Source organism: Chenopodium album, chromosome 11 (genome assembly GCF_948465745.1).
Source record: "Chenopodium album chromosome 11, dcCheAlbu1.1, whole genome shotgun sequence".
NCBI classification, from domain to species: Eukaryota; Viridiplantae; Streptophyta; class Magnoliopsida; order Caryophyllales; family Amaranthaceae; genus Chenopodium; species Chenopodium album.
This window is the reverse complement of record NC_137844.1, coordinates 270,003-291,800: the sequence shown is the minus strand read 5'-3', so window position 1 is coordinate 291,800 and position 21,798 is coordinate 270,003. Positions and strand designations below refer to the sequence as shown.

The 21,798-nt window shown below is 35.8% G+C and overlaps 2 protein-coding genes and 1 non-coding gene across 3 annotated transcripts; 2 read left to right on the top strand and 1 right to left on the bottom strand.

Annotated features, from left to right (window-relative positions):
- Window positions 1-214: 214 nt before the first annotated feature.
- Window positions 215-4,680, top strand: LOC145567051 (uncharacterized). The gene is made up of 7 exons (XM_081626279.1): window positions 215-603; window positions 678-1,010; window positions 1,961-2,169; window positions 2,264-2,312; window positions 2,407-2,496; window positions 2,699-2,761; window positions 2,849-4,680. Exons 1-7 carry the CDS (start codon window positions 436-438, stop codon window positions 4,418-4,420), a joined length of 2,484 nt encoding a protein of 827 aa, XP_081482405.1. The 5' UTR covers window positions 215-435; the 3' UTR covers window positions 4,421-4,680.
- Window positions 4,681-5,142: 462 nt separating this feature from the next.
- On the bottom strand, window positions 5,143-7,861 carry LOC145567052 (autophagy-related protein 8i-like). The gene is made up of 5 exons (XM_081626280.1): window positions 7,690-7,861; window positions 7,546-7,601; window positions 7,394-7,446; window positions 5,483-5,601; window positions 5,143-5,390 (listed from the first exon to the last, which is right to left on the bottom strand). Exons 1-5 carry the CDS (start codon window positions 7,727-7,729, stop codon window positions 5,284-5,286), a joined length of 375 nt encoding a protein of 124 aa, XP_081482406.1. The 5' UTR covers window positions 7,730-7,861; the 3' UTR covers window positions 5,143-5,283.
- A 98-nt stretch (window positions 7,862-7,959) lies between these two features.
- On the top strand, window positions 7,960-8,032 carry TRNAF-GAA (transfer RNA phenylalanine (anticodon GAA)). The gene has a single exon. It is a non-coding gene; the product is annotated as a tRNA-Phe (tRNA).
- The last annotated feature ends 13,766 nt before the right edge of the window (window positions 8,033-21,798 follow it).

Sequence of the window (21,798 nt, the reverse complement as noted above, 5' to 3'; positions counted from 1 at the left end):
AAGTTAGAAAGAAAAACTAAAAACCTTTATTACCAACGACCCACGAGTCCAAGACTGATTAAACGTAGTAGGCTTGTAGCCCAAGCATTTGCAATTGCAAGTTACGTGGCGACGGCCCAACGTCATCAAATTTAAAGTTGGCCCGTGAATGGAAAAATAAAATAAAAAATAAAGATTAGGAATAGGAATATGAAAAATTGGCTCCTAAGTTAAATCTGTCAAAAAAAAAAAAAGTTAAATCTATCTCTCTCTCTCTCCTCTCTTGGTATTCCTCCGCTTACGAACCCTAATAAAGTTGAGAATTGTTCCCCAATTTCCCAATTTCCACCACGACCTCCCAATATCATCTTCCCCGGTTAATTAATTTGAATCAAAGAAGAAGAAGTAATTTGAATCAAAGAGGAAGAAGTAATTTGAATCAAAGAAGAAGAAGAGATGGACGATAGCTGTGCCGTTTGTGCCGATACCCTAGAATGGGTTGCTTACGGGCCTTGCGGTCATCGGGAGGTCTGCTCTACTTGCGTCGCTCGCCTTCGATTTATCTGCGATGATCAGCGCTGCTGTATTTGCAAATCCGACTGCGGTCGCGTCTTTGTTACCAAGGTTTTCTTTTTTGAATAATCTTTTTCAATCATAAATTAATTAATCTCTCATGTAAAATAATTGGTTGGTTGCAGGCCATGGGTGATTACACTCGAATGGTGAATGACTTTTCGAAGTTGCCTTCGCAAGTGAAGGAAGGTCAAGTGGGTTCTTACTGGTATCATGAAGACACCCAATCCTTCTTCGACGATGCCGAACAGTACAAGATGATCAGGGCTATGTGCAGGCTTTCTTGTAGTCTCTGTGACAAGGAGGAACAGCAACCTCAGCTAGGTGCTGCTGCTGCTGCTGCTGGTGGTGGTGGGTATAGGAAGAGGCAGCGGTTCAGAAATATTGGCCAGCTTAAGTCTCACTTATCTCACCAACATCGCCTCTTTATGTGCGACCTCTGTTTAGAAGGCAGAAAGGTATACTTCTTTCTATTAAACAAGCCTGCCCTTTGTTTTTTTTTTGGTAAACTTACCAACCAATTCACTTGAAATTACAACAAGTAATTCAAATACAAATAAACTAGACTTGAAATTAGAATGATAAGCAATTCAAATACAATTAAACTAGACTTGGAATTAGACTTCACTTTTGCTGGATGGTTTTCACTTCCAAAGAGTTTTCCACTACCTATTTGTTAAATTAATTTTCGTTAGCATTTCATCCGCTAGTCGATCATTCTCTGTAGTTTACTACTCGTTATAGCTATTTCTTCTTTTATTCTAACTGTAACACACTAACACCCACACCTAGAATAAATTTGGCTACAGTTTTCTTTTATCAAAATTGTTTCCCATTGATAGTTATCTTAAACAGCCTTTACGCTTTTTTGACAGTGAATGGTATGGATGTATGCTTTTAATAGATCTTATCTACAATGTGTCTCTTTCAATAATTCTCGTTCTGCTATTGTTTGTGATCTGAAAGGGGTATTTGTTTCACTCGTATTATATGTCTGAATGATTATAAGAATCTTAATATACTTGCTGTAAAGGGAAGTGAGATAATGCTTATGTTATTCTTAAATGTTTGAGTTGCAAACTGCCTATTCATAGTTTAACTTCTTAGAGAATAATCAGGAAGCCTGCTGTTATCTGTAGTGTATGTCATCTTTCTATTGTGTGAATCTAGTTTTCCATCTTCGATTTGTTTTACATAAGCAGGCTCTGTAGTGTCCAACATAAAATTGAATGCCTTGACAAATTGTATTCTCTAATTTTGAACCTTTGCTGTCTTCTGGTATTGAAGCTCGCGAGTCAATTTTTTGTGGTGTACAGTTGGTGTTACTTTGGATCTGGACTGTATCTTTCTGTATAAGGTTTCTTCCCTGATTTGCATTTTCTTATTATGCCTAACCTTGCAAAAATAGGTATTTATTTGTGAGCAAAAGCTCTACACTATAGCACAGTTGAATCAGCATAAGAGAACAGGTGACTCAGAGGTAGATGGCACAGAAAGTGAAAGAGGAGGTTTTGCTGGGCATCCTATGTGTGAATTTTGTCGAACTTCGTTTTATGGAGAGAATGAACTTTATTCTCATATGTCGACTGAACACTACACCTGTCATATTTGTCAAAGGTGAGATTGAATTCATTTGTTTTTTGTCTATGGCATCTTGATCTAATTGTCAAAGGAAAGGACCAGTTTGACGTTCTCTTAAACTATTTTCTAGGCAACATCCTGGTCAATATGATTATTTTAAGGATTATGATGACTTGGAGGCAAGCAATCTTCTTCCCCAGTGTATTCAAATGTCCTTGTGCATTTTCTTTAAGATGTCTTAAACTCTTAGTCATGATTGCCTGTTTGCCACAGACCCACTTTCGTCATGACCATTTCTTGTGTGAAGATGATGCATGCCTTACGAAAAAGTTCATTGTCTTCCAATCAGAAGCTGAGATTAAGGTGATCCTTTTAGCATGCATGATAGGTTTACAAATGGCTTAATCCTGAAATCGCTTTATCTTCTTCTGTGCACTCTGTTCTTGCTCTTTTTCTTTCCTCATTTTCATCAGCGATTTGCAAAGGTGTGAAATCAGACTTGCTACGTGGTAGCTTTTGCTCTGTCATGATAACTGAGTCTTTTTTATGTTGATGCGTAATGCAGAGACATAATGCAATGGAACATGGAGGTCGCATGTCTAGATCAAAGCGTAATGCTGTTCTCCAGGTATCTCGAAAATTTTAATGAAAAGCTTTTGGTGTTTCCCTATTGATATCTTATATTCTGATTGCTTCATCTTTGTTTTGCATGCAGATACCAACTAGTTTTAGATATCGAAGCAGTAATGAAGCGGGACATCAGCGTGGACGGCGGCGGTCTTTCCGCCGTGAATCTTCTCCGGACAACGAGCTTAGTCGGGCTATTGAAGCCAGTCTTGATAGAACTAATGCCAGTGATTCAGTGGCTGGTTCATCAGCATCATCCTCGGCTGAACCTTTAGTCCGTGCTGGTACAGAATTAAGTGACATTGACCCTCTTGTTCAGCCGTTCGACTCGCTAAGCACTACTGATTCCGAACCATCTTCAAGATATCGTCAGGCTGTCTCTCTTACTTCAGCTGATGCTTCTCTAGGAGTATCTTCATTCCCTCCTTTGTCAACTGCACCCAGCAGCAGCCAACAAAAATCTCATGAATCCCATGATACTATGGCAGCTCGTCTACGTCGTAAAAACAAGACCAATGTTCTTAACGTTGCCCAGCCTAGGTTAGTTAATGGTCGTGGTCCTGGTTCAGCTTCTTCATCTGCTTGGCCTGCTCCTGCTCTCACACCTGCTCCCGTTCCCATTCTACCTTCTGGCTCTAGTCAAGTCAAGCCAGGCAATGGTTCTGGGTCGTCTAGTTATGCTAGTTCTTTGCATGGCCGGCCAGTGACTGAATCTGGCCTCGCTGTGGGTGGTTCTTGGGGTTCAAGAAGCTTAGGTAGTGGCAATCGGTTGAGTCACTCTAACTCTGCTCCTAATCTCATTGAAAGCAAATCTTTTGATCCAGTATTTGATTTTCCGCCAGTGTCAGCAGCTCAACCCAGCAGGTTGCAATCTACTGCCCAAAGGCCCCAAGCTAAGAAGACAGAGGATGTCCAAACTTCAAATAAGTCTTTGGTAGAGAGGATGCGAGCTGCACTTGATTATGATGAAAACAAATATAGCGCTTTCAAGGAAATCTCTCAAGAGTATCGCCAAGGCTTTATTGACACATGGGAATATATTCAATATGTGAAGCAGTTTGACTTGACACACCTTATTCCTGACATGGCTAGATTATGCCCAGATATTCGGAAGCAAAAGGAACTCTTTGAGGCCTATAATGCTATATATCAGAGTAATGGATCACAGGAGACATTTTGGGGTAATGACAACCTTCAGTTAAAGGGAAGCAGTAGCTCAAGGAAGGATAAAGGAAAGAAGGTGAATGATGCTCAGAACAGTCGCTCAAAGGAGACATTAGCTGATAGTGTCATCAGTACTGTGAAGACTTTGCAGACTCAGTTCAAGCCTTCTGAAGGAGAGGCAGAGGTATTGGAAAAGGATGGCTACCGTCCTAGCAGAGGGAATTCAACTGTAACAGTGACTGGTATGCCAGTTGTAATGCGTGGCAATATCCAGCCCCCTGCACAAGGGGCTAGAAGTACAGCTGGTCACACTTCCGTAGATGGAGGAAGCAAGCAGAAAAAGAAGAGCTCAAAATTCCACAGAATTCGCCTTGGTGATGACTATAGTACAGCAGCTATAGATGTCAACAATTCTTCTACTGATCCTAGTACAGAAGGGTCATCTGCAAACAGTGTTTGGCGCAATGGAGCTGGTCAAAGGCTTTTTGCAAAATGATAATGGTTTTGGGCCTTTTGGCTAATTTTTTTGAGATTTGGTTAAGTATTGAGGGAGAAGCGTCTTAATTCCCTTCCATGCACTGATCATTTGCATGAAAGTATTTTGGTCTCTTGTGCAGCATGTTGTGTTTTGGTTTTTGAAGATATAATTTTCCTTGAGTTGAAACAAGCTCATTAATGTCCGTCATGATATGGCAATTGTCTATACATAAATTTATACATTGGAGGGAAAGAAATTTATTTATTCCAGTTCTTGTAGGTGTGGTTGTTTGTTTGTTTTTTAAAAATTTATAATTGTTAATATTTCTGTTGGTAGTTGCATCTTTAACAATAAAGATGTGCAGTATGCGAAGAGGTTAAGCTGGAAGGAAATTAGTACGTCGTCTCAAGTAGAAGGAAAAATTGTGTACATAAATATTTTGAATAACACTAATTAAGTAGTAAATGTAATTTAGGAAATCACATTTCACAAGCCATAATTATTTTAAGCACAAAAGGTATTGACAAGTTCATTTTCTAGATGTTCTTCAAGGGCTTACAGTCTATGGCTACTAGAATCCAGCACATTATTAGGCCAGAGTATCGTGCGTTGCATCACCTCTTCCTGAAGCAAGAAAAAGAACAATATTCTATGGCAGACTGCAATGCTTTCATAGTAGGATAAACAACTTATTTGCTCATAAAGTTATAATGCATACAGAAAGTTCATTGGTATACGTATGTCATCAAGCAACAGAGAATGATTCAAGTAAATCATGTTTGACAAATTTACAATATTAGCTTGAGAAGTCTAAGAGCTTTGTACAGAAATGAACTGACGGACAATTTTAGAAGTCACATGGGGCACAAAGTTAGCAGAATTCACATTACAGTTGCAACACCACCGAAGGTTTTTTCACTGCTGTAACACATGTACAGAAATCCATCTTCATCCTTGTATGTCTCGTAGACAGAGTTCAACAAACAAGCTGCAGGTACAAGAATAAAATGAGAACATTGGCCCCAATAAAAGTCACTGGAAGAGAGTACCCAAAAATATGAGCATAGAGCAAATCCTTACATGTTTGAGGCAATGTATCCTTGACAAATATAAAAAGTGCCTTGCCAGGAGCAAGCCGAAGTCTGCCACTCAATATGTGAATGAAATGCCCAACTGACATGTCTTTAGGAACCAAAAATCTGTAATGTGGAAAACATGGTTTAAAACAAGACAGCAATGAAACTTTTACAACTATAAGTCTACAAGGGAACAACAATTGAAAGACAGGGGCACAAGCCCGATTCATTAGACATGAAATAATACAGAAGCATCTGATCTTAGCAAAAATACATGTATTAGAAGCACAATAGTCGACACTAGTCGTCATAAATGTTGTGTGTGTGTTGTGCGTAGAGGGGCGGGAGGGGGAGGTCAGGTGTTGGACAGTTTCGTGCCCATAGTCACCAAGGAATGAGCAAATCTGCACACTTAGAATCTGGAAGATAAAATTGCACATGCAACTACATTTTCTCAAAGCTAAATGAGACAAAGTGTACAAGAATTTCAAATGGAAATGGCAATAGATATGAGGATTAAAATATAACATTCTGATAAAATGATAATGGTACAAAAGCTCGTACTATTAAAGCTTGCTAGATGAAAGGTTATAAATTACAGGAATCCACAAAGTGTTGCTGTGTTCATAAAATTGAATTTGCATGAGGATGGGGCATTGGATTGTAAGGGATGGAGGAGGAAGATTTTTATCGATGACTACATGGAATAATCAAATTTGGTCCATGTAGCTGACCCCACTTATGGGATTAAGGCCTCGATTGATTGATTGATTGAAAAAAGTGAAGAACTCAACATATAACTACCGGAAAACCATTATGAGTGTTTTGCCTGTAGGTTATTGAGGGAGTCCCATTGATCTTCATGATAAACGGTTTATGTTTGTCTAGAGGCAACCATAAAACCGCAAGTAGTGGTTTAACACTCATAAACAGTAAAAAAGTCATGCGTTTATTTACAATATTGCCGGATAAACAATTGTTCTTTATCATGAAGATCAAGTTGTATTTTCTCTAGGTTATTTGATATTTTGGACCTCTAGTGATCCATAATCACCCTTAAATTGTACTTTATACATCTTCAAAATCAGATTTCCACACTACAATAATAAACACAACTAGCTACGTAAGCATTTGTGGTAATTCTTCAACCCTATTTAGATAGAATTTGTTATATACCCCTGGGTGTACCGTACACCCAAAGTTAATGTTTGCTCTTCATTTGATGATTAAATAAAAAATAATCACCAAGATAAGAACAAAATACTCATGGGTGTACAGTACACCCGAGTGCATATAACAAGCTCTCTTATTTAAACATGTCCATATTTTCTACTTTAGCATAACCCACTTGATAAACCAAGCACTCTTTTCTCCAAGAATAATAGTCACATTGTTCAAACCCTACAAAAAGCAGTATATGAAAATAAATTTATTTGGATCTGAAGAGGAACAAAGTCAGTATATATGAGCCAAAGCGGCTAGCGCAATCAAGAACGAGGAAGGCCCAGGTTTATCAATTTGATAAACAAAATTTGTTTATCAAATGGCAAAATGGTAAATAAAACAACATAAATGCCCGGTCATCATTGCATTTTCCTAAATATATCAATAACAGCAGGACCCATATTCAATAAAAAGTTGTTGATTTTTTTTTTTGAAGAAGAAGAAGAAGAAATAAAAAGTTGTTGATTTATTTATAAACAAATTTTGTTTATCATATTGATAAACTTAAATTTGCTCATCAAGACCTATTCGATTGAGGAAATTCAAAGAATTTGGCATCTAAATTATTTAGTTACTTGTAACAAACATTAAAATTGAATATTAAGCAATCAATGGACGAATACACACAAAATCTAGTGTCTGATCATAAATTAAAGCTCAATGGAAATCAGGAAATAGGGAAAGCACCGACTTTTTCTTCTCGAGTACAGGAAGGTCAGTTCTTGAATATTTTTCGGCAATCACCTGCATTTAACAGAAAACCCCACAAATTAAATTGATCAACTAAAAGCCCTAAAATCAATTGATCGACTAATAAATAACAAAATTCAGAAAGTGACTGACCGGGACTCGATCAGGATACTTGGCAAGCATATCTGTGGCTTCATTCAACCTTTCTTCTGTAAATTCCAACACAACATATGAACAAATTCAACAAAACCTTTGAATTTGCAGAATCTAATGAAACCAACAACAAATTTTACATACCAAAAGTGAACTCATCCTTGAAAGATGTAGTCTTTCCCATAATCAATTAGTGTTTGTGTTTCTCTCTCCTCAATTCTTGACTTCTGGCCTGGGGTTTCTGAATTACGTCTTCAAATTCACAATTCGGGAAGCCACTTACGATTTAGGAAACGTTTTGTAGACTCGTGTTATCTGCCATTGGTGACTTGTCCGACTTGAATATATGTACCAACCTATGCCAAATTGCCAATACATTATATATATAGTTTAATTAATTAAACTTATAAATTCGCGGGGATAGCTCAGTTGGGAGAGCGTCAGACTGAAGATCTGAAGGTCGCGTGTTCGATCCACGCTCACCGCATTTTTAGATTTTTTTTTTTGAACAATTTACAAGGTGCGTTAGGTTTCAAGGGGACTCCACGTCGGACTTGCAGCATTTGGGGTTGAGAGAGAAAGTGTGTTTGTGTATTGTAAGTGCCAGAGTGGCCTTGCTGCCACAATCAACTGATGTTCAGCCTTATGTCGTTTCGATTCGTCCCTTTTCTCCCACTTTATTGCCTAAAACCACTTATATTTTAGAAAACGAGGCTAGTGATGCATCTTATATGCTAAAAAATGCTAAGTAAGGGATTAAGACAAGTCACAAAGCCTAAGTGTTGAGATGTTGGATGGTACAAGGGGGCGTGTGGCATGTGCACAAGACATGTGCTCCCAAGGACAATATTTTTGTCATTTGAGGATATGTTGACTTTGCCTTAAAAAGTGATGATTAAGAATGGATGAGATGATTCTGACACTATTTATGACTCCCAAGGCCCTTTGGGAACCCATGAAAGTACTTGGATGCATGATCTCGCTGGGTGCAAAAATGATATACGGAAGCCAAATATGAAGGCTATAATATACGAAATCGAAGGAATTTAGGAGGTGTCAGGATCCGGTGTCGGAAATTCACTGAAAACTACAGAATGCATCCCGGGGTTATATAATATTATTTCGACCCATACATGACCATTATTCGGCTACGTAAAGGCCCCATGAAAGCTTATAGCCAATATAAGAGGCGTGTACGAAAACGGGTAAATTGGATGCTTAAAGGCAAATTGGATGGTTTCACCCACCCAATTGGACTCCCGAAGGATAATAGGGACCATGGTAAACATCTCGGCAATTTTTATTTTCGAGCCAAAAAAAGTCAAAATTTTCCAAAATTAAAGTCTATTATCCACGCTTTTTGAGCAATTTTGAAGGTTTCAGGACCCGATGTAGAAAAGTCTTAAGATACTAGGGGATACATCGCGGGTCATATAGTGTTGTTTGGAACCATATATGATCATTATATGTTGTCATAAATGTCCGTGGTAGACTTGAGTTTATGAAATCGATGTAAGTTGCAAACGGGTAAATTGGATGCTTAAAGGCAAATTGGATGGTTCCACTCACCCAATTGGATTCCCGGAGGATATTAGAGACCATGGTAAACATCACAGCAATTTTTATTTCCGGGCCAAAAAAAGTGAAAATTTGTCAAAATTGAAGGCTATTATCCACACTTTTTGAGCAATTTTGGAGGTTTCGGGACTCGGTGTCAAAAAGTCTTGAGATAGTAGGGGATATCTCTCGAGGTCATATAATGTCGTTCGCAACCATATATAACCATTATATGTTGTCATAAATGTCCGTTGTAGGCTTGAATTTATGAAATCAGTACAAGTTGTAAATGGGTAAATTGACCGTTTAAAGGCATATTGGATGGTTGTACCCACTCAAATGGACTCCCGGCGTGTATTAGGATCCATGGTAAGCATCTCGGCATTTTTTATTTCCGGGTCAAAAAAAGTGAAAAATTGTCCAAAATGAAAGGCTATAATACACGATTTCGGGTCAATTTTTGACATTTTTTCAAAAAATGAACTGAATGCGTGGGGTGACTCCTGGGGTCATATAAGGAGGTTTAAAACCATAAGAAACCGATAAAGATGTTTATAAATACTAAGAATGAGTTTTCACTCTATTTTGAAATTCATGAAATTTTGAAATATAATGGTGTAATATAAATGTAATAATGTGATGTGACTTGACTTTAATAATGTCATATAAATGTAATGATGTCATATTCATATTGAAGCGATGTGACTTGACTAAAATGATGTCATATAAATACCATAATGTCATAAAAGTATATTAAAGTAATGTAACTTGACTTCACTAGTAGAAAAAAGAAGATTGACACTGGTTCAAAACCCCTCAATGCCACTGGTTTTGATCCGTTGAGCATATAAGGGATGACAATTCTTCAATAAAAAGCCACCGGTGGCATTAACACACATTGCCACTGGTTAACCGGTGGGATTAAATTACATTGCCATCGGTTAACCGGTGGCAAAAATCTTCTCGGATATTTTTATTTTTTGGTATTAAATTTAATTGGGACCGGTTAAACAGTGCCATTACATGTTTTTTTTTCCTGCAATAATAATAATAATAATAATAATAATAATAATAATAATAAAACCCTGTAAATCGGATATTAATTCTGCCATTATATAATTATTATTAATAATTATAATTAACTATAATTTATTATAATTAATAATTATAATAAGAATAATTTCTAAATTGAAATAAGAAAAATAATACATATATATATATATATATATATATATATATATATATATATATATATATATATATATATAGATATAGATATTAATAATCTCAAATGCAATACAATAAATAAAAATTGTCATATATATATACAAACAATACTAATTATTTAATAATGTAGTAAAAAAGTTAACAAAATATAAATTCAAATAGAAGTGACATTTACAAATTAAAGGTGATGAAAGACGCCAACATGTCTCGAACTTCATTAAGTTCCTTGCTTGTCAACGGACGTTCTTTTTGTACCTTGCAAAACTTGGAATACATAAAAATTATGTTAGAATTAATTAATTTGGTTAAACATTATGTATGAACTATTTGTTTCTCATAACATCTCAATGTTACCTAGTCTTAGGTGTCTAAGGATTGAAATCACATTAAAAGAGCATTTGACTAAGTTTTAAGACACATTTTATAAAAAATGGCCCAAATATGGCCTATATGACTTTTACTTTGCCCATTTTCTACATTTCTTATCAAATGAACTATTTCTTTCTCATAACATGTTAATGTTACCTAGTTTTAGGTGTCTAAGGCTTGAAAATTACATCAAAAGAGTATTTTGTTAAGTTTTAGGACGCATTTTATCCAAAATAGCCCAACTAAGGCCTATATGACTTCTAATTTGCCCATTTTCTACATTTCTTATCAAATGAACTATTTGTTTCTCATAACATGTCAATGTTACCTAGTTTAGGTGTTTAAGGCTTGAAATCACATCAAAAGAGCATTTTGACTAAGTTTTAAGACGCATTTTATCAAAAATGGCCCAAATATGGCCTACATGACTTCTACTTTGCCCATTTTCTACATTTCTTGTCAAATGAACTATTTCTTTCTCATAACATGTCAATGTTACCTAGTTTTAGGTGTCTAAGGCTTGAAATCACATTAAAAGAGCATTTTATTAAGTTTTAGGACGCATTTTTTTCAAAATGGCCCAACTAAGGCCTATATAACTTCTAATTTGCCCATTTTTTACATTTCTTATCGAATGATTATTTTTTTCTCATAACATGTCATTATTACCTAGTCTTAGGTGTATAAGGCTTGAAATCACATCAAAAGAGTATTTGACTAAGTTTTAAGACACATTTTTTCAAAAATGGTCTATATGACTTCTACTTTGCCCATTTTCTACATTTCTTATCAAATGAAACATTTCTTTCTCATAACATGTCAATGTTAACTAGTTTTAGGTGTCTAAGGCTTGAAATCACATCAAAAGAGCATTTTATTAAGTTTTAGGATGCACTTTTATCCAAAATAGCTTCCTTCACATGCTTCGGTAAAATACCACGTATTGCAATCGGTAGGAATACTTGCATCATAATCTGACAATCATGGGATTTCATACTTGTCATCTTCAATTCTCCATTTAAGAATAAAAATCTTTTCATGTTAGATGCGCAACCTGATGGAACCTTAATGCCGTACAGACATGCACAAAACATCCGTTTTTCTACCCTTGACAATGTGTAGCAATCCGGTGGCAAATAAGTCTTTTCATCCTTGCCTTTACCCTCATCTTTCTTCTTTGACGCATCCGTGGCCTTTCCCTTTCCTTTGCTCTTCTCCTTTCCTTTTTTCGAAACATTTACATTTTCCTTTTCTGGTTCCTTTCCCTTTTCTTGTTCTTTTCCCTTTCTAACCTTTCCTCTTCTAACCTTATACCGAGGCCACAATTCTGGACGAACCCCTATCTCTTGCAAATATAATTGTGCACCCTTTCCATCCTTGGTTTTGCCTTGAATATTCATCAGCATTCCCACAAGAGCATCACACACATTCTTCTCTATATGCATCACATCAAGACAGTGCCTAACGTCATGTTCTTTCCAGTACGGAAGCTTCCAAAAGATTGATTCTTTTTTAAAGAGAGCAATTGAGACCGCAGCTTTTTCTGATTTTCCAAATATCATTCGTATACCCTTAACTCGAGCATAAACCTCCTTACCGGTCAATGGCCTAGATGCAGTCTCCTCTTCCACTGTCCCATCGAAAGCCTTTTTCTGCCTATGGTATGGGTGATCACGACTAAGGAACCTTTGAGTCCGCACGTAGACATCTTTGCGAGAATTCTTAAGGTATATGCTTGATGAGTCATCAATACATATGGGGCATGCTTTTTTTCCTTATACCTTGTACCCACACAAGTTGCCATATGCAGGGAAGTCATTCATGGTCCACATAAGGGTTGCACGCAATGTGAACATCTCGTTCTTATGAGCATAAAAAACGGAAACCCCTTCATCCCACATCTTTCTCAAATCGTCAATAAGTGACGCAAGGTAAACATCTATGTCGTTTTCAGGTTGCCTAGGCCCCGTTATTAGGAGGGAAAGCATTACATACTTACGTTTCATGCACAACCAAGGAGGCAAATTGTAGATCACTAAAAATATCGGCCATGTGCTGTGTTGGGTACTAAGAGTGCCAAATGGATTCATCCCATCCGTGCACAACTCAAGCCTTAAATTTCTGACTTCATCACCAAATTTTCCAAACTTCAAATCAATGTTCTTCCGTTGCGGGGAGTCAGCTAGATGCTTCAACATTCTGTTTTTCTTTCTTCCCTCTGCATGACACCTCAAGTATTTAGCGTCTTTTGGTGTTGAGAATAGACGTTTAAACCTTGGAATAATAGGAAGATACCACAACACCTTAGCAAGAGGTCCCTCCGTACCAAGATTGCAACTCATGCGCTTGTAGCGCGACCACTTGCATCGTGGACACTCCTTCAATTGCTCATACTCATTTCGATAATGAATACAATCATTAGGACATGCATGTATCTTCTTATACTCCAAACCAAATAGACACATCAGCTTCTTTGCATAATACTAAGACTTAGGAATTTCATTCCCATCAGGCAACATCTCACTTAATGCGGTCAACAAAGAAGTAAAACTAATGTCCATCCACCCATGCTTCGACTTAATGTTAAAAAGTGTTAGCACGGCTAATAGTTTGGAGTATTTTTTGCACCTAGGATACAAAGGCTTTTTGGAAGCCTCCGATAATAACTCAAACACGCCACCTTCAATACTATGCAACATCTCATCCACGTCTTCATCCTCGACCTCATCCACCTGATCATCCTCAGCTCCATCCTTACCATTATCAATAATATATTCATCATTTTCGTATTCCACGTCCACATGAATCTCATTGCTTCTATCATGCAAATCATTCCTATCAAGATCCCCACTATACTCCCCATCTTCATCGTGCCAAATCTACACATGGTATTTAAGCCTAAACCCACGACAAATCACATGATCTCTAATGATTTCAACACTATTGACCACTTTCACATTATTACAATCAACACAAGGACAGTAAAGGCAATCGACACCCATTTTGCGCTGATAAGATAAAGCCCTCTTGCAAAACTCTTGAACCCCATTAAAGAATTCTAATGTATCAAGTCTACCATACATCCAACCACGATCCTTTTCCATTTAGTAAATTGTCTCTAAACATATATAGCAACATATTATGAATAATGTGTAATTGCTACATATTTTATGTAAATCAAATTTAAGTACACATCGTGAATATACCATTCATATAGTGAAAAAATGCATGTTTCCATAGGGTCCTTATCACTCCAACCTAACCCACCCTTGAATGTCTACTGTCACTAGTGAATGTATGTCAACTTTCTAATTTTAAGGAAAATCCGGCAGCATTTCCCCCTATTTCTCCAAATACACGATGTAGATAATTACTTACCCACATATATACCCAGAGAACATGGTGAGGAAATGGTAAGCCAAGATGTTCCTTAAAATCGAAAAGAAGACATACATTCACCACCTAAGTGAGAGTAAACATTCAAGAACAGTCCCAACTGAGGACTATTCAAGACTTTCTCCTAATGAGAAAGCCTTGAACGGGTATTTAGGCATATGATGATGCAAGCATTCTATATATTGTTGTATTTATTTGTAATTAAACAATAATACACAAGTTGTAATATCATGAAAAAACTTTTATTAAATGGATAAATAGAAAAAAATATAGCTTAGTAAAGTTTATAATTCATACCAATATAGCAAGTACAATGGATGTACACTTTTGAACTTCCCACTTGAGCTAAATATGTAGTCTTCAAGCTAAACTCGTGCTTCAATACATATTAATCTATAAAAAAAAACCAAAAAAAAAAAACAAAAAATAAAAGTTAGTAATTATTTAACACCTACGTACATTGCTAATCATTAATTCAACCACTAATCTCTAACTACCAAAATTCAACCACTAATCACTAATTCAACCACTAATCTCTAATTCAACCAAAATTCAACCACTAATCTCAAGCCTTAGACACCTTTGTTCTTTCTCATAACATTTCAATATTACCTAGTCTTAGGCGTCTAAGGCTTGAAATCACATCAAAAGAGCATTTTACTAAGTTTTAAGACGCATTTTATCAAAAATGGCCCAAATATGGCCTATATGACTTCTACTTTGCCCATTTCCTACATTTCTTATCAAATGAACTATTTTTTCTCATAACATGTCAATATTACCTAGTAATAGGTTTCTAAGGCTTGATATCACATCAAAAGAGCATTTTTTTTTTAAGTTTTAAGACGTATTTTATCAAAAATGGCCCAAATATGGCCTATATGACTTCTAATTTGCCCATTTTTTACATTTCTTATCAAATGAACTATTTCTTTCTCATAACATGTCAATATTACCTAGTGTTAGGTGTTTAAGGCTTGAAATCACATCAAAAGAGCATGTTATTAAGTTTGGAATATTTTTCATCCTAAATGGCCCAAATAAAGCCTATATGACTTCTACTTTGCCCATTTTCTACATTTCTTATCAAATGAAGTACTTCTTTTTCATAACACGTCAATGTTACCTAGTTTTAGGTGTCTAAGGCTTGAAATCACATACATTGCTCAAGTATATTTATTCACTAATTTATAACACATTTGCTAATCACTAATTCAACCACAATATATTTTAAATACCAAAATTCAACTAACTAACAAGCTTTCTAATCTCTAATTTTTTTTAAAAAAATTTCCCATTAAAACCACCTATAATTCACAAAAAGAAACATAATAAACAAAAAAAAAAATACAATTTAGATAATTTAACTACCAAAAATCAAAATTGAGGTTAAATTATATTCAAACCCTAGCTAACTTTAGTTACTCATATATGCCCAATAATTTTTCAAAATGCAAATTAAAATATAGGTATAGAATTCAAAATAATTGTTCAAAATGCCTACAAAGTTAAACACTAACCCTACATGAAAGAGCACCATAATTAGAGGTGGAAGTGGTAGAGAGCTGGAAGGCAGAGGACGCGGAGGGTTGCTGGATAGGTGGCAGAGTGGTGGAGGTGGCTGTACTCTCTCTTAGTCGTCGACACGGCTGTGCAGGTGGCGGAGTGGTGGAGGCTGCTGAACTCGTGCGCAGTGGTGGAGAGGCCTGCTGGATGGTGTTTTCAACACCAAATAAAGTGAAAGTGAAATAGAAGGAGGGTGGCCGCTGGTGAAGGGTCGACGACAGTGGTGGAATAAAGGAGGGCAGTGGTGAAGGGTCGAAGGAGGGAATAAAGGAGGGAAAGAAATGAAAATGAAAATGGGGAACGAACGAAGAAAGAGAAGGAAAACAGGGAGAAGCTAGGGTGGTTTTTTTTTTTTTAAAAAAAAAATTGCCACCGGTTTGAACCGGTGGCCTTTAATGAATATGGCACCAGTTTGGTTTGAACCGGTGCCAATTAGCTCTTACCCAATCCTTCCCCTTTTTTTCCTCACTGGTTTTTGAAAACCGGTGGGCATTACTCGGTGCCCATTTGTAAATTTCTACTAGTGCTTGACTATAATGGTGTCATATGAATCTAATGATGTCATATTATGTTATTATATATATGATGATGTGATATCTTAATATGATGTGACTTTACAATAGTGATGTCATAAAAGTATAATTATAATATATAAGCGATGTCATATAGGTAAAATGATGTCATATAACCATAATAGTGATGTGATTTGACAATAGTATTGGTAAAAAACACATGATATGTATGTAGGCTATGATCACGGATCAGATATCCGATCTAAAATCCAAATTCAGATCGGATATCCGTATCCGAAAATTGCTATATTTGATATCCGTATCCGATCCGAAAACTTTTGGATATCCGATATTTGGGTATCCAAAAATTTTGGATCCGATACCTCGGATATACAATATCAGACCCTTTTAATAAACTTTTTTAAAAGAAATTTTAATAATATTGTTTGAATTCTATTTTAATGGCAAATATTAATTTTTTAACGATAAATTGATATGTGCAAAGTATTGAACTTAAGCAAAAGCAAATTAATTCTGCAACAATTCTAAAAAAAATAATAAATTAATTCATTGCTAACTAATTGAACATGAAGAATATCAAATTGACTCAATTTTACACAAACCAATTGCACAACAAAGAATTTTTACACAAACCTTCAAACTAATTGTCACAAATTACATACAAAACAAAGAAATTTTAATTGTCTGAAAGGGGATACGATGATGGTGTGCGGGTTGGAAGTTCGAGGGAGCGGATGATGGTTGCAGTTGTTGTTGCGGTTGTTGTTGCAAGGATCTTAAATTTTATGTTATTGTTACGGTTGTTAATCGAAGGGGGGAAGGTGGTCAGCTGGTGCGAGTGGTAGAGATCGAATAAAGGATGAAAGAGAAGAGAGAGAGGGGCGGTACTTGCACTGAAGAGAGAGAAGATAGATCTGAGGCGAAAGAGGAAAGAGGAGAGAGAAGAAAGAAAGGGCGGCAAGTTATATTTTGAGGGATTTAAGGGTTAGGTGTTTTGGGTATTTGGGAGTATATGAATGAAAGAAGTAAAGAAAAAAAAATGATAAAGTAAAGTCTCTTCACCTCTTGACCTCCGTAATAAACTACTGTGTGTTTTTTTTGGATATCGGATCGGATATCTGATATCCGACTTTTTTAAGATATCGAATATTCGAAAAATTGAAAACCATTATCCGAATCCGTATCCGTTATCCGATTTTTTGGATCGGATATCCAATCCGAAATGAAAACTCGGATCGAATATCCTAAAATTCGGATCGGTTGCGGATCGGATTTTGGGATACTCGGATAGTTTTGTACAACCCTAATTAATGATATGATGTGATGATTGATTTGACAATAGTAACTATGGATAATCATATTACTATTCACATGTGTGTTGATAGATATGGTATGATGTGATGTGTTGTGTTGATTGATAGATTTGAACAAACTATTCATGTTTGTAACGTAAGTATCATATCTCATCTCATGTAAACAATCACTAACAACACAAACTGTCCCTCAATCACCCTATTCTGGGGTCAATAACCACATTCTCGGTCTCGATCTCGTACCTCGAAAAAAGCACAATAAGGGAAATATGGGATGTAAAAAGTGTCAAAAACCCATCCCCTCTTATTCCCAACCTTTTTCCCATCTTCTAGAGTCCCTTTCCCCCCACCCTATTACCTAAAAACACTTATATTTTTGGAAAACGAGGCTAGCGGTGCATCTTATATGCTAAAAAATGCTAAATAAGGGATTAAGACAAGTCACAGAGCCTAAGTGTTGGGATGTTGGATGGTGCAAGGGGGAGTGTGGCATGTGCACAAGACATGTGCTCCCAAGGACAATATTTTTGTCATTTGAGGGTATGTCGACTTTTCCTTAAAAAGTGATGATTAAGGATGGATGAGATGATTCCGAGCACTATTTATGACTCCCAAGACCCTTTGGGAACCCATGAAAGTACTTGGATGCATAATCTCGCTGGGTGCAAAAATGATATACGGAAGCCAAATATGAAGGCTATAATACACGAAATCGAAGGAATTTAGGAGGTGTCGGGACCCGGTGTCGGAAATTCACTGAACACTATAGGATGCATTTTGAGGTTATATAATATTATTTTGACCCATACATGACCATTATTCGGCTACGTAAAGGCCCCATGAAAGCTTATAGCCAATATAAGAGGCGTGTACGAAAACGGGTAAATTGGATGCTTAAAGGCAAATTGGATGGTTTCACCCACCCAATTGGACTCCTGAAGGATAATAGGGACCATGGTAAACATCTCGGCAATTTTTGTTTCCGAGCCAAAAAAGTCAAAATTTTCCAAAATTGAAGTCTATTATCCACGCTTTTTAAGCATTTTTGAAGGTTTCGGGACCCGATGTAGAAAAGTCTTAAGATACTAGGGGATACATCCCGGGTCATATAGTGTCGTTTTGAACCATATATGTTCATTATATGTTGTCATAAATGTCCGTGGGAGGCTTGAGTTTATGAAACCGATAAAGATGTTTATAAAGTACTAAGAATGAGTTTTCACTCTATTTTGAAATTCATGAAATTTTGAAATATAATGGTGTCATATAAATGTAATAATGTGTTGTGACTTGACTGCAATGATGTCATATTCATATTGAAGTGATGTGACTTGACTAAAATGATGTCATATAGATACCATAATGTCATAAAAGTATATTAAAGTGATGTGACTTGACTTGAATATAATTATGTTATATGAATCTAAATAATGTCATATTATGTAATTATATATATAATGATGTGATGTCATAATATTGATGTGACTTTACAATAGTAATGTCATAAAGTATAATTATAATATATAAGCGATGTCATATAGTTAAAATGATGTCATATAACCATAATAGTGATGTGATTTGACAATAGTATTGGAAAAGAACACATGATATGTATGTAGGCTGTGATCACGGATTAGATATCCAATCTAAAATCCAAATTCAGATCGGATATCCGTATCCGAAAATTGCTATATTTGATATTCGTATCCGATCCGAAAAATTTCGGATATCCGATATTCGGGTATCCGAAAATTTTGAATTGGATACCTCGGATATACAATATCAAACTCTTTTAATAAAATTTTTTATAAGAAATTTTAATAATATTGTTTGAATTCTATTTTAATGGCAAATATTAATTTTTTAATGATAAATTGATATATACAAAGTATTGAACTTAAGCAAAAGCAAATTAATTCTGCAACAATTCTAAAAAAAATAATAAATTAATTCATTGCTAACTAATTGAACATGAAGAATATTAAATTGACTAAATTTTACACAAACCAATTGCACAACAAAGAATTTTTACACAAACCTTCAAACTAATAGTCACAAATTACATACAAAACAAAGAAATTTTAGTTGTCTGAAAGGGGATACGATGATGGTGTGCGGGTTGGAAGTTCGATGGAGCGGATGATGGTTGCAGTTATTGTTGCAAAGATCTTAAATTTTATGTTGTTGTTTGTAACACCCTAGTAATTCTCTCTTTAAACCTGTGAGTACCCTGAACAATATCCAAGAGAATTACTGACGTGCTACCGCCACATGTTCAAATGTTAAGGCTATATTAGAAATTAGCAGCGGAAAAACTAAATCAGTTATAAATAAGTTTCAAAACCAACAAACAAAACCAAATTAAGTTGTACAACTTGGAACCATTAAGGCCCTTATTCAAAACTCAAACCAGTAGAAGTAGTAAAAAAATGAAATCGAGTTTAAATAACTTCAAAAGTAAGTAGCAAAATAAAATGTGAAAAGCAACCAATACTCTACTCAAGATCCCATCACCTAGATGCGAATGCTGCATGTGTAAGAACCTGTGGTTAATCTGCTCCCCAATATTACAAGTGTGAAAATTGGATCGTCACAGGGTCATTGAAAGGCGAAGGCCATGACCAAAGAAAGACACACAAAGCACGCAATCAGCAAAGCTGAGTACATACAAGCTGCGAAATATAATAAGAAGTCCCTAGCATGCTACTAACATTCAATCATCGCACACAATTAAATTATAGACTCAACACACAACTCAACTGTCAGTTTTACCAAGACTCCACTAGTTAACAGTAGTTAAATCATTTCATTTATTCATTAGATTAAGCAATAGACAAGGTTGTCCATCCCATGCTCCATTTGGAACATCAATAAAAGAAAAACCCCATGCCTCCTTTCGGAAACATCAATAAAACATCCAACGACCACGGGTGCGACTCCGTGACCGTAGCTAGTATGAGATCTCATCTAACTCCTAGTTTTTGAAAAGTATTTGAAATAAGAGACTCGTAGATCAAACGACCTCTAGAAAAGTGCACGGCTAATACCCCGTGTACCCCAACCCCTGACTGTCAATACTCTAGATGTGCACAAATCCAGAGTTTTATTGCTCATCCATCTTGCACTTTACGTGATTTACAAGTTTAGAATTGGTGATGACTCATATGCAAAACAATAAAATCAATCAGATATTACATCATTCAAGCAATCCAAAGTTCCAATTCAATTCTTCATTTATTAGTGGCAAACAATATTTAGTATTGAATCCTTTAACTACCTCGGTGTATAAACACCTTAAGTGTATAGAGCACTTCCAATCCCGAACCTTGTCTTAAAAGACTTTAATAAACTCCCTCTACTCAAATCATAATTAATTCATAAAAGAGTATTAAAAATTAACCTCATGGAACCATTATCAAAATTAATTCCACTTATAGACAACCAAGAATCCATAACCTTTAGTTAATCATAACATATCCAATTGATAAAACAATCACTTATACATCACCCACAATCGTCGTCATATACTTATATCTCAAACATGCCTCATACACAATATACGGAAATCACAATGTATAACCAAACAATTTAGCCCAGTCTTCACTATACATGATACTAGGTTCTCGATACATCCCTAAACATACATCTAAAGGCAAGGTTTTGTAACTCGTACGTACCTTGAGTAAGCAAGTTGGTATGCCACTTTACTAACTAGAAATCACCTTCAATAAAGTCCTCTCCTAAATCAAACAATAAGATCTCAATCAATACTCAAACAATCAAATTTACAGCAATATACTTGATTTAAAACTCATTAAAACTTCCTTAAAAACATGTTTTTATGCTCAATTAATCAATAGAAATTCAATAGGAACAAAAGCCCCAATTTAATTGATCATAGGAACCCTAAAATCCCAATTAAATTAAATTAAAACCCTAGGTTTATAAATTATAAAATCTGAAAATAAAAACAACAATTATAATCTGAATTTATAGGTTTAAAACATCAAAAACATAATTTTGGTAATAAATAAATCAATTTCAAACCATAAAATCAAACCCAACACAATTTAATAAACATTAAGCAAGATAATGAAACAAAGGAGGAAGGAGGAGAGGAAGGCCAGCCATGGTGGTGATCGGGCTGGTGGTCGGCTGGCTGGAGGTCGCCGGCAACGGCGACAGGTCCGGTAGCCATGGTGGCAGCGGCGGTGAATAGTAGCAGCAGCAACAACGTGAGAATTCACATGAAAGAAGAAAAAAAAAGAAAAGGAAAAAAAAAGAAAGAAAGA

Coding starts and splice junctions, on each gene's coding strand:
- LOC145567051 (XM_081626279.1), top strand. CDS start 436: ATGGACGATAGCTGTGCCGTTTGTGCCGATACCCTAGAATGGGTTGCT. Junction 2,170..2,263: donor ACCTGTCATATTTGTCAAAG/GTGAGATTGAAT, acceptor ACTATTTTCTAG/GCAACATCCTGGTCAATATG. Junction 2,313..2,406: donor AGGATTATGATGACTTGGAG/GCAAGCAATCTT, acceptor TGTTTGCCACAG/ACCCACTTTCGTCATGACCA.
- LOC145567052 (XM_081626280.1), bottom strand. CDS start 7,729: ATGGGAAAGACTACATCTTTCAAGGATGAGTTCACTTTTG. Junction 7,602..7,689: donor CAAGGATGAGTTCACTTTTG/GTATGTAAAATT, acceptor TGGAATTTACAG/AAGAAAGGTTGAATGAAGCC. Junction 5,391..5,482: donor GGATACATTGCCTCAAACAT/GTAAGGATTTGC, acceptor TTGTACCTGCAG/CTTGTTTGTTGAACTCTGTC.